We start from the raw sequence: 13,722 nt of genomic DNA, 5'->3' as shown, positions 1-13,722 counted from the left end.
ACGGTGTTTTGCAGTCCGGCCGTGTTATTCTTTCTTTCATTCGTTTGGAGTTTACAGTTGTTTACAATTCCACTAGTATTTGGACCAGTTTTTAAAATGAACTCGAACAGTTGTAGAATGGTCTCAATTAGCTGATTGTTGTATGATTCTGGTAGACCTCTTATTAGTATACTGTTTCACCTGCTTCTCGCTTCCAGATCAATAATTTTCTGTTAAATGTCAATTAAAGGAGAGTTTTTGGCACTTAACTCCTCCTTTAGCAAGGTGATCTGTAGCTCTTTATTCTTGGCAGTCTCTTCTATGTTGTCCATGGGCTCCATAGTCTGATTTAATTTATTACCAAAACTGGATAACTGCTCGGAAAAGCCTTGTACCACCATCTGTAGTGGCAGCAATGCTTCTTTAAGATCTTTCATGTGAATGTTAGCCTCCGACGTCTGTTTGGCATTAGATTTAGTTGTGTCAAGCTGTTTGTTTACTTTCTGTCTTTTAGAAAGTGTCTCCTTTTCTGGGGAGACTATTGCAGACAATTTGGTCTTGCTAGTTTGTATCTCCATGTTCTCTGAATCTCTCACCATATCTTTACAGCAGTAGCAAACTGTTCCTGATTTGACTTGTGTTGTGCCTATTCAGGCCTGGAGTTTACACATGGTGGATAATTCCCTTGAAGTATTAAAGCTTAGAAAAACAAGTATTCTCTGAATATGGATCCAGAATTCCTCAGTTCAGTCAGATGCAGTTTAAGAAAGTATAGGATAGCAGAAATTTTCTCTTATTAGAAAAAAGAAAAAAGATTCTGATTATTTGGATAGGAGCCTCATGGAGAGGGTGTTCATAGGACATCCACCATCTTGGAATCTAACCGCAGTTTGACTCTTAATGTACGCTGTTTGCAGAATTTCTGCATGTGATGCATAAACAGCACAAACCTTCAAAATGTTCCTGCAGTCTGTTAGATCACCAGACATGACCCACATAAGAGCAGGATCTATTGACTTTGGAAGAAGAGGGACACTGAAGTTTACAGTGAGTGTCCTTTCTTTAACCCAGCCACTTACCACAGGCAATCAGAAATTATTAAGACCTATCTAAATGATTACTGGTGGCTATTATAGATAATATGTGGTGTAGGAAGATGAAGGGAAGAAAACAGGAAATAAAACAAAAGTCATAGACTCTGACAGTTTTTTGGTCCATCACATCGGCAGTCTTCAAGTCCTCTCTGGAAGTGAATACTCTTTCCACTTATTGTCAATGGCCTAAGAGAGAGAGAGGGGGAGAGAGGCAGGGTGATAGGGAAACAGAGACAGGGAGATATTGGAGAGACACCAGCACAACACCTGATCTTGTCAGCATCCATCTCATGTGTGAGCAAATGTCCTGCCTGCTATCTTATAGGTGTAAGCCGTCAGGTCCTTAGGCATATCCTCAAGATTAAGATGGACATGGAGAGTCTACCACGTAACTTACCATCTGTCAAAAACACTCCTGAGGGATGAATAGACTTCCACAACCCATTCTGTACCTGCCAAGTACAGCCTCTAAAATACTAAAGTCATAATGCCCTCCAAACAGTATTCATTGAGAATGTCAGTCTGAGAAACCTTTCTCAAGAACTCCCACTACTATTACATAAACAACAAGGCAGTGAACGGAACCTTATTGTAAGACGTTGAATGAGACTACAACAGATCAAAGTCCTAAATGGCATGACACCCTGTAATCATTCAAGATACAAAAACATGTTTAAATATTTGTATTGGTCCATAACATTTCAGTAGGCAGCAAAAATTGTGCTTGGGATGATACGTAATTGACTGAAACTGCTCACTTTTAATTAATGTACTTAAAATGCAGTGACAAAACTTAATACTTAAAAAACAAAACAAAAAAAACATAAGTTTAGCTTTTGGACAAAACTCTAGCCCTTCATCAAGCACCAGTAGTGATCAGTTACATACAAAATTAAATGAGAAATTTAAAAAGTCACATGACTTTCATAAACCAGTCACAGTGGAAGTAACACTATGAAGTATGGTTGCCATGGCTACGTATACAATTGCTAAATAACAAAGAAGAGACTAATAGTTTAGTTAACACATTTTCTTGTAGTCAGGTAGAGCTTAATAGTTAGAGGTTCATTTAACAAACACATTGTGTTCAGATATAATTGCCATCTAGATTCAAATATTTTTAAAATGTCCACCTATTGCATTTGAAAAATATATTTATTGCACCTGGAACTTAAAGCTGAAAATATGATCTGTTTCATGTGATACTTAGACAAAGTATTACTTTGATTTCCTCTTCTTATATCCTCCAAGTAGTCCTTAACATAAATATATAGTGGACATTCAGTTTTACCAGCATAAAAGCAGCTGGAGATGTGTGGGACTGCATACACAACTCTTCAGATTTCACAAGTTCCAAAACTTTTAAAATCTCTCTCTGTTGTCTGTGGGTGTATAAACATATTACCAGTGTGAATACCATCAAGTATAGTGCAGCCATTACAACTAAAAGTACCAATTTTTTCTCTTATTCTTTTCAAATTCTTTTCAAAATTTAAGGACATTTTGGGGTAACAACACTGTCAAACGTTACTTGAATGACCAGCTTTAAATGGAAAAAACAAACATTAATTTAATCTTGTTAATGAAAGCGATCAGAAGTGACATCTGTCATTGTGAGAGCTCCACTCTATATATATTTTTTGATATTTACATGTTTTCTGTGTGTTTTTTTGACCTTATGTTTGCTAGCCATCAAGCTCCCCCCATGTGGACACAACCTATTTGATATTCAGCATTCCTTATGTAGTCATTGTTGCATATTACTTTGGTACGGTCTTCTGTACATCGGATTGTAAAGGATTTCTGCATTTAAGTGAAAGCTTTTAATCTGGCATTAGCAGAGAGGAATAAAGCTAATGAACTGCTTCCTGTGGCAAGGGTATAGTGTTTGAATCTTTGTACATTCATTTACCTCCTATGTTACACTGAGCAAGTTATTTAACCAGATAATGCTATGGAGCAATTGGGAATTTGGGCTAGGCTCCTTAATAATCTCCAGGACGGCATGCCTAGTAATTATGAACCTGTTGTTGTTTGCTAAATATTTCCTGTTGTATAGCTGATCTAGTTCAGGAAATTTTATGTCAATATCACCAGCAGCATAGGCAATTTATTCTTCAAGAGAAGCAGGCATTGATTGTATTTTTAGATGAAGCACTGAAAAGCAAAATTGTCTGCCAGCAGCAACCTGCGCACTAGTGATAGTTTTCCCTAATGTGGAATTATTTGGTTGACTTTTACTTCTGCCGACATTATGTATATTGACTTAGCATATAGTATCAAGTGGTTGATACATGGCTGGATCTTATGTTATGACGCTGGAGATCTTCATACCGTTTCATATAGTTTATCCAGTAAAGTAATGCAATTTATTTCTTCATACCAATAACTGGTGTCCACAGTCAACAAAGTGATTATAACTGCTGGTGGGGTTGGAGGCTCTCTGTGGATGAAAGTGCCTTATACTCTTATCATCTTGTCATTTTTAAACAGTCAATCTGGCTTTGCAGGACTAGTGTGTGTGTGTGTGTGTGTGTGTGTGTGTGTGTGTGTGTGTGTGTGTGTGTGTGTGTGTGTGTGTGTGCGCTTGTGTCTTTCTGTATGTATGTACTCCTCTGTGTGTGAGAATTAAGCATTAAGCAGGAATACTTTGTTTACTGTGTATTTTTGTGAAACAAATTAGAAATATATGACTTTGGTCGTTATTGTTGTTACTAATTTTTTGACACCAGCATCTGAGAGGGATGTAGTCAACAATGTAGCTGTAAATGCTGGGTTTGGGGATGTCTGTGGATGTAAATGTACACATAATCTGCCACTGGCCAAATGCATTTTCAGTGAATGTGGGTTTCAAGGGAAGAGAAGTTTACTGTTGCTCATGCTAACTATATTTGCAGTGTGAGACTGTTTTCTTTTCTTTAACAAAAATCCATCAGTGTTTGTGCTCTAAATTTTCAAATCAAGGTTTTAAATTAAATCTCTGTAAGCATTGTAAAAGTTAAATAGAATGGACACTTATGGTAATTGGGAAGAGAGAGGCAAGTAATAGGATAATGGAATGGTTGCGGGGAGGCTACCCTGCCAGGGGCACCATTTGACCATGATCCGTCTCTGCCAGGGGCTGGAAGGGATTACCTGTCAACCTTTTAACATAAGAAATCTGGACAAAGCATAAAATTATGGGGAAACAAAGGCCCATAAATAGGGACATATTTTAAACAATGGTCTTAGAGACTTGGAAAGTTGCTAGAATTATAAGATTTGCATTAGTATGTATTTTCTGAAGGATATGGAGTCTGAAATGGAAATGTATGCCATAATGTAGTGACTTCAATCCTCAGTGTTTTGCTAGAAAAATACAAATTTTATTAGGGACAGACAGTACTATGAAGCAAAAATGTGGCCATGATGCAAAGTTCTGGCCAGTTGAGAGGTATGTGGGAGGATTACATTTGAAAGTGGGAGATATGGCTGCTTAGAAATTTGGGCTGAATAGAACTTGACTGTCAATTCATTTATCTAGTAATAATGAATACTATGGCAGGCATCCAGATGATCTGAGTGAATGTATGACAGAAGTCCTAAGCCCACAACTGTGAATCACAGAATTTCAAACACTGAAATAAAGTTGTCTTTTAAAACAGTGAATATTAAAACATGTAATAAAGAATTTCTGTAGGAGGGCTTTGTCCCTCTCACTGCTGATATTGATTATATATTCTTATTCATAGATCTCTCTAGCTTGGTTTAAGGGATACACTCCAAGGTATATCAATCCTGGCCGTAGTATGTGTCTAAAGACTTTAGTGCTTTAGTAATCAAAGTTCTGAAACTCATTTTTGTCAGTTTTTCACTTTCAAATGGTGCATGATTTTAGGATCTGCAATAACAGAAAGTACCTTGCACAGCTATTCCTCATTCTGTTTTTATGCTTTTTATTGTAAGGGTCAAGAGTCTGTTCACAGGATCTACAACATACATAAAGTAGAGAAAGAGGATAACCTCTGTATTTTTTTCCAGTAATCTTGGGATTAGAAAAGAAACAATTTACTGTTGGAATTGGGGGGTGGGGCCTAGGGCTCATAACCAAATTGCTTGGAACCTCTGTTTTCAGAGGACTGCCTAGTGGTGTTGAGGATTTACTGTTGTTGAATAAAATGTTGCATAGCACTACAAGAAGAAACTTTTCACTTAAAATGTAATTCATTCCCATAACTTAAAAAGAACAGGCCTTGCTTTCATAAACATAGGGCTTAGGTACCATAAATGCATCTTGCACACTGTGTTCAGTATGCCAGTGGACACTACCGTAATTCATAGACATGAATCATAGAAATTCATGTCAGTGTACTATTCTGTACAGGGTCTAAATTCATTGTGCATTGAGTTTTATTACATCATTGGGTTTTCAGGTGCCATTCTGTGTTGCACAAACCCTACTGTACAGCCCAATTTGAATAGTGCTGACAGAATGAATAAGAATACTAGATGCCTTTCTCAAGTTGTAGTACCTTTGCTCATCCCCCAGCAACGAAGATATAAACATTTTTTTTACTCTGTAAGCTAATCAGCCTTCAGAAATCAAGTAAACATCGGTATTAATCTTTATTTTTGTTGACTTCATTTCTTTTTGATCCTACTAGTCTTGTTCTGCTATGTTTGCAGTGTTTTGCATAACTCTTCTAGCCTTCTCACTTCTTTTTATGTCTCTTAGGAGTCCTTTACACTGTCCACTGTTCTTGCTTCTAGTCCCATTTGCAGACTCATGTATTGACACCTTTTTCTTTTAATCATTTAAGTATTATACCCCTTGATGTGGGACCCACTTTTTGTTACATTGGCTCTTCTTTTCTTCTGCACTATGGAGGATCTCAGCACATGCATTTGTGTGCCAGAATGAATGAATGCATAAAAAAATGAATATTAAAAGTGTATAAAACGATTTTTAACTATGGTGGGCATGTATTTTTTAGTAGTGTGTTTTTGAATTATTTTATTTTGTTGTATTGGCAAATTGCCAAAACAAGGGGAATAATAACAGGTATGTGTTTGACTGTCAAGGGCTATGTAATCATTTCTAGTCTTTCTGTCTGTAATTTGTAGGAAACACTTGGATATCTTGGATGTTCTGGAAGGACGTGTTCACACCATCTCTTTGCCCATCAGTCTACATTCCCTTTTTCTAGTCACGGAAGACAGGTGGCTGCTGGTGGAAAACAAGACCAGACAGTAAGTTACTCTTAAGTTATGATAAACCTGTTGTTTCAGATCCAAAACTGAGGCATAATGGAAAAACTTCAGCATTACTATTTATACACTGCATATTTTTAATATACAGATGTCTGGGCTGGCTCATAAATGTCACAAAGAAGCTGTATTTTATTTATTGAAATCTTGCTCCTGGGTAAACTTTCCTAAATATGTTCAGAGTTGTTTTGATTACAGTTTTTCTCAAATTTATTTTGGCACTGTTTTGTTTTCCAAGTTGAGACACATATTGCTTTATAAAACTGTCAGGCATCTTCAAATTGCAAGAGAGATTAACTTGTTAAGGATATAGGCTGATGAAGTGAACCTTTCCCCTATTCAGTGTTTCTTTTCACTGTTTGCAGAAAGTTCTTGCTGACTAAGCCCTCAGGCATGCCACATTCTGACGTTTGCCAGCTGTACAGGGTTAATGAGGAGCCAGCCAGTGCCGGATTTGGATTAACAACAGGTATTTGCTTTATATGAGATTAAATAGGTAGAAGTATGATTATTAGAACAGGCTTAACAGAAAATTGTTCATGGAAGTATGTAACAAGAGTGAGACACTAATTAATCTTGAAGAACATAAAACAAAAATAAAATAAATATTTGTAAGCATATGTATGTGTGTGTGTGTGATAAAATTACATACGTGTGTGTGCATGCATGTTTATATATATATATATATATACATATATAAATAAATAAATATATATATATATATATATATATATATATATATATACACACACACACACATACATGTTTGCATATATTTATATATGTATGTATAGTCTTTTATTCTGTTTTTCATAGCTTTTGACCATTTCTGGTATGCAAAGAAAATGTAAAAGTAATCACCTTTTTTTAAACACCTTTATTGAATTATACCTTGCGACATAGACAAATGTATATTTATGTAAAAGTAATCAAACCATATTAACAAGTTCACATTTATAAACAATTATACATCACATATATTATTATATATCTTATAATCTAAGCAACATTACATAAATTATTCAGTTCCTTCAGTCTCTTAATCCTCATTCCACCCCCAAAACTATTTTGCAGTTATTATTTCCACAATTTCCATTTTTTAATGTAATTTACTCCTACCCTTTTCTAAAGATCTCACTTGTTCTTTTATTTATGTTACAATATTCACTACTTCAAATGTAGTTGGTTTAGATAGTGATTTCCATTTTCCAGTAATTATTTTTTTTTGGCAGCCTCTTCCACTGCCTTTAACCCAAATTCATTTGTGATGACCGTGAACAGACTATTAACGTCCATGGTTACCATCAACACATTCTTCAAATCTAAAGTTTGGCAAGCATCATACAATTTTGATAAAAATTGTGCAGTGTCTTTCAAAATCCTAGGAAAATGAGCAAGCAGATTATTCAACTTTGCTTCTACCCACATAGATAAATGTTCAGTAACCCATCTCCTCCCTGAGACTATGGGTCTCATCGGTGGGGGTAGGGTATTTTTATGCATTTTTAGAATTAACCTTAACACAAGGGCTTACTACATCTAGGCAATTCAGATTCTGTATCCCAGCTCAAGAAAAAACATTTTTTCCTTAGTTACACTCTTTTGCTCACCTAGTATTCTTTACAGAGTACTCTATAGGGAATTTTTAAAGTTTTCAAACTCATTAAACTCCCCAAACATATGTTCCCATTTACCTCTTTCTTCCACATCATACCGTCAACATTTAAAAAGATAAAAAGATGAGTGGACTTCCACGGCTGATGCAGCAACTTCACACACTTTTATGTCACATAAAAGCAAAAACAACAAACAGAAACCAAGTAAAAAGGTGAGTGCTTTCACAGTCAGTAATACGACTGCTTCTTCAGACCTAATAAAAACAGATCTCCTACTCTGTATATACCAGTCAAATACCAATTAACCAAGTCCACACCTAAAAGCACAATGCAACCTGCTTAATACTATTTTTGTGAGGATAAGAACAATACAAAATAAACTTACTCATAAATACATCATATATATAGAAAACATCATATATAAAAAACATCAAGTATAAAATATCATATGAAAACAAATCATATGTAAACATAGCAGTAATATCTCCAAATCAATGCACCTAATATTATTTAAAACTCTAAGGTTCAGTGCTTAAATTGTCATGCCTTCAACAGTGGTTTTATAGAAACCTGATCATTCAACCCAGGAAACCTGTCTCCACCCAACTGTAGAATCCACTCTTGGTCTTTCAAGCTGCATTATTCTTGAAGTCCCCAACTCTAATATTAACAGCTAAGAGCTCAAGGGCGAAAAACTTAAAACTATGACTCTGACCGCTGTTGAAGACATGCTTAGCTTAGGCATTGGTCACTTTCTTGTTCTTGATATCATTAACATGTTTCAAGACCATGAGGGGACTTTTCCCCTGTAAGAAGTGTAAAGCATGTAGTTTTATTCATACAGGAGGTAGATTTGAACACCTCACGTGAGGGTTTCTAGTAGATACTTCTTTGTATGCTGTCTGACCAAAGACTTAGTATATTTTGCCTATTGCAAAGTATGCTTTGCGTACTACATAGGGAAGACCAATATGCACTTTAAAGAGAGGATTCTTGAACATATTAATGATATCAAGAACAAGAAAGCGACTAATGCCTTAGCTAAGCATGTATTGGACAGTGGTCCGAGTCATAGTTTTAAGTTTTTAGCCCGTGAGCTCTTAGCTGTTAATATTAGAGGTGGGGACTTCAAGAATAATACAGCTTGATAAAACAAGAGTGGATTATATGATTGGGTGAAGACAGGTTTCCTGGGTTGAATGATCGGGTTTCTATAAAACCAATGTTGAAGGCACAACAACTTAAGCACTGAACCTTAGAGTTTTATATAATATTAGGTGCATTTATTTGGAGATATTGTTGCTATGTTTACACATGACTTGTTTTTATATGATGCTTTATACTTGATTTTTTTTTTTTTTTTTATATATGATGTTTCTATATATATGATGTATTTATGAGCAAGTTTATTTTTGTATTGTTCTTATCCTCACAAAAGCAGTATTAAACAGGTTGGATTGTGCTTTTAGGTGTGTGCTTAATTAGTTAATTGGTATTTGATTAGTATATATAGAGTAGGAGAGCTGTTGTTATTAGGTCTGAAGAATCAGTGGTATTATTGTCTGTGAAAGTGCTCACCTTTTTACTTGGTTTCTGTTTGTTGTTTTTGCTTTTATGTGACATTAAAGTGTGTGGAGTTGCGGCATCAGCCCTAAAAGTCCACTATCTTTTTTTCTTTTTACTGACTGGTTCGTGGGTGGAGGGTTGCTTGCCTACCTTGTGGACTTTGTTTTTTCTTATACCTTCAACATTTGCCATATACCACATGAAAAATTCTTTGGAGTCTGTTTGGGTTATAAAAGTATCTATGCAAACACATCCAGGCAAAAATTGTGTATCTTCTAGATTGTGTTGCATATTCGGGAGCCATACATATATCCTCCCATTATTTCTTTGCGAATTGCATATCTAATCTCTCTTCCCAATCTTTTCTAACCTTTTCTGATTTATTCTTATATTTATTGTGCGCAATTTTATATGCCCTACTAATTATCCCTTTTTAACAACAGCAGCTTCATTTCTAGATTCAGTTAAAAACTCAGCCAGTTCAGGTCTTTTATTTAGAATTCTCCTATCCCTTTCTCTTTGTCTATACGCTGATATCAATCCCTGATAGAGAAGGCAATCACTCTTCAGCAATCCAAATGTCTTCTTGGCCTCTTTCCATTCTATTATTTTTCCTTCTCTAATTATCTGCTCCCAGTACCTTGGTTTCTTGGCCATCTTCCTCCAGTAAATTCAACCCCCTCTTATCTAATCTCTGTACCCCTAATTGCAGACATCCCTTTTGGCAGAATCTCCTTTCTCCATTCTCTTGTTGGCTTAGTTCTTAGAATACTTTCTGCTACTTTATGAATATAATGTTTTGTATAACTGTTGTTATTCTCCTTCAGGATCTGCATCCAAAATCCCATTCACTCCTTAGTTCTTGAATTACATCCCCCCCCCCCCAAAAAAAAAAAAACTGCTTCTTCATCATCCTTTTCCACTTTAAATTGTAACTTTCTACTTGTGTTATGTATGGGAGCCTTAACTGTGTAGCTCTAAAATATCCCTTCAAAACAGGTGATCCTAAATCTCCTTGTTTTATTGGGAGGATCAACTTATCCCACTTGACTCTTGCAATCCCAAATAAAATCATTCAACTCTTTATTAATTAATATCCACAACTTCTTCTCTGATTGATAAAAATATGCCTGATTTGTATATAAAACTAAAGGGGCTACAAATATTTTTAATGTTTGTATCTTGTTAACCATATCCATAGACACGAGTTTCCAGTTTCTCAGTTATGGTATTTTCTTTTGTTTAGTCATCTCCCAAGTATTCTTAGCTGCAACAGCCAAATCCTTTTTAGGCCATACTCTTAATATTTTGTTTTATCATGCCCCCATAAATATGGGTATTGCTGGGGTAATTCATGTGCAGATACATAGTTTATAGCTATAGCCTTTGTTTTATCATCATTAATTTTATATCTTGGAAAAAAATGGAACTGTCTCAAAATATTTCACAATACTGAGATCTCCTTTTCTGGTTCCATGTGTTACAAAATCATATCATCTTTAAGTAAAGCCAGCTCTTCTTAAACGCCATACCAATTATATTTTTGAATTTCTGAATCCCTTATTTTCTTTGCCAGCAAATACAAAGGGGAAGGAGGACATCCCTGTCTGTTTTTTCTTTTTAGACACAACTTATCAGACAGAAGCTTCCCCCCTTTGATTTTTTGTCTGTGGTCCCTCATATATCCTTTTAATTAACCTTATTATTGTATCAGAAAATGCAAATGCTTCCATTGCCCTTCTCATAAAATCCCAATGACTCTGTTGAATGCTTTGTCTGCTTCAAGATCCGCCAGTAACAGCGGTATTTTCTTACATTCTGCTTCTGTCTGGATCTTCATTGTTCTGTTAACATTGTTAAATGTTTGCCTCCCCTCCACAAAACTACACTGCTCCATATTTATCAATTTTGGCATCACCTTTCCTATTTTTTAACAATTATAGATATAAACACTTTATAATCATGGTTTAAAATTGAAGTGGGCCTATATGAAGCCAGATCGCACAGGTCTTTACTGGGTTTTAGATATTAGAGCCACTTACCCCCCGGATTCATGAAGCTCGGCGCAAGGCCGGTGTAAGGCCTGCGCCGGCCATGCGGCATATATATGGTGTAGTAGCGCCATATGCATATTAATGAAGGTGCGCTGCCACCACATCCACGTGCATAGGACACATGCGCGAGTGCATGGGGCGTTACTAAGCTGCGCCCGGAGGCGTGTCAATGTCGGCTGTCGATAAGCAACCTGAACTGCTGAATATTATAGTCTGCCTGCAATAGTAGTCGCACCTATCAGTGTCCGTGGATAATGAAATGTATGCAAAGCATGCAAGACAGTTCCCGGCCACACAAAATGGAGAACCAAACAGAAATGCACGCAACACAATATGAGTTTTCGTCCATGGAACAAATGATATTTAAAATCGTGTGTCCATAATGTACTGCACTGTAAGTAGTTATACCCAGTGGAAGCGAAGCGCATCATGTCATCTCGCCGCCAATACACACATCCAGCCCCATGGGCAGGGTCACCAGCAGTCCCACAGTGGTAGTGATAGTACACAGCTGGGAGGTTGTGGCTATATAACAACCGTAAAGAAACCTGACAGTCCAAATTGTATACGAAATACACACAAACATATGTATATTAAAATGTGCTATACACATGAACAGGAACGTAACTGGCACATACACATAGGATGCTATATGCGGGCATGCAAATGCAATACGCAACAACCCCTGTATAGCACATAACCCGCACCCATGTCCGAATGTCCACCAAATCCAGCTACCAGCCTTGCGCAGCCGTACACCTACACATAGCGAGTATTCCCCATATGTAGTAGGAAGTATCGTCCTAGGCAGTGTCAGGATTGCAAATATGTATCCCACGTTTGTAAACATCCCATCACAGTTACGTAAATCCAAATGCCCGCGCGTTCATGTTTCGGCAAAATGTGTGTACATCCCGCGTGGGATAAGTAACCTGTTGAAACCTCAGAGTTGTTTACACGCCACGGTGTCTAGTACTGTACACATCTGGACAAAACATGTATGTGTAGTCACGGTACTGTTAGGTTTCTAGACAGACATGCAAAACATACTACGCAGGATGGAACAGCTGTCCACCATGCAGGTCTCCCCACTAGGGTTGCCACCTGTTCAGATGCCCAAGGTGGGACATCCATTGTAGAAATGTGAGAATTTGCAGGATAAAACATACCCCCGGCCAGTGCAAAGGACAGAATTACACTTGTATGCCAAGATAAAAGCTTATTTCATAGCATTTGAATAGCTTATGCTATCCCAAATAATAGTTATGTGTTCCAAATACAAAATACCTGTATCATGCAACTAGTAAAGAAAATAAGAAATATATTTTTGTCTTAAAATCACAGGACATTTGCCATGTCTTAGGTTTCGTCGCAGGACACAACTGTCCAAAGTGGGACTTCCCCTCGCAAAGAGGAACAGGTAACCCTACTCCCCACTGAATTATCGACAGTATATATTCAACTCAATCACATACCGACACCACCTCTCAACCTATTACAGCAACAAAATCTGGACAAAGCCTAAAAGGATGGGTGGACAAATAGGGACAGATGTAATTACTGCTCTCACAAACTTCGAAAGTTCACAGAATAATAGTATGTACATTAGCATGAAATGTTGTGAAGGATGTGGGGTAGTCCCCGAGTATTACAGAGGTCCGTACATTTATAATGTAACAAACCTTCACATATGTTGACTGTACTACTGCATACCTGTAGTTAATTCATAGTTAAGTCATGTGCAAAATAATAATCCACGTATGAATGAATACAGGAAATAGTCAAATGTGAATGGGAACACCACTCACCGTGGATTATGTATTGTAACCACCCCACCCATATTATGTATTGCCAACATTATAAGCTGCTGACAGGTGCCCAAACACCTGTGTCTGTAAACACAGATAAAATGTTTAAAATGGACAAACCCTGTCCATGTGCTTTGTCTGACATTTGAACACGGTCAGGGCAGTTCCGTTCACCAGGCGGACAAGCCTAAACCCAGATCACCACATGAACACCCTGACAATTAAAGACCTCTATGTGTCAGGACTATAAGCCTTGGGGTTCTGAATATCCCTGCAGTGATTAAATATGCAGCTTGGGTCCAGAGCAGTAGGGAATAACATGTAGTACCGCATTTTTCCCAGCAGGAGAATGGATGCC

The 13,722-nt window shown here is 36.9% G+C and overlaps 1 protein-coding gene across 1 annotated transcript in view; it reads left to right on the top strand.

Annotated features, from left to right (window-relative positions):
• VWA8 (von Willebrand factor A domain containing 8) overlaps positions 1–13,722 on the top strand; it is a 3,458,065-nt gene that overhangs the window by 2,001,050 nt on the left and 1,443,293 nt on the right. Inside the window, exons 32-33 of the mRNA XM_044071701.1 lie at positions 6,177–6,302; positions 6,686–6,789. Coding sequence (XP_043927636.1) covers positions 6,177–6,302; positions 6,686–6,789 — 230 coding nt within the window. The remainder of the gene's footprint in view (positions 1–6,176; positions 6,303–6,685; positions 6,790–13,722) is intronic.

This window comes from Protopterus annectens, chromosome 5.part0 (assembly GCF_019279795.1).
Source record: "Protopterus annectens isolate FY-2018-M chromosome 5.part0, PAN1.0, whole genome shotgun sequence".
Classification (NCBI taxonomy): domain Eukaryota; kingdom Metazoa; phylum Chordata; order Ceratodontiformes; family Protopteridae; genus Protopterus; species Protopterus annectens.
Note: the sequence above shows the minus strand (reverse complement) of the source record. Positions and strands in the feature narration are given on the sequence as shown.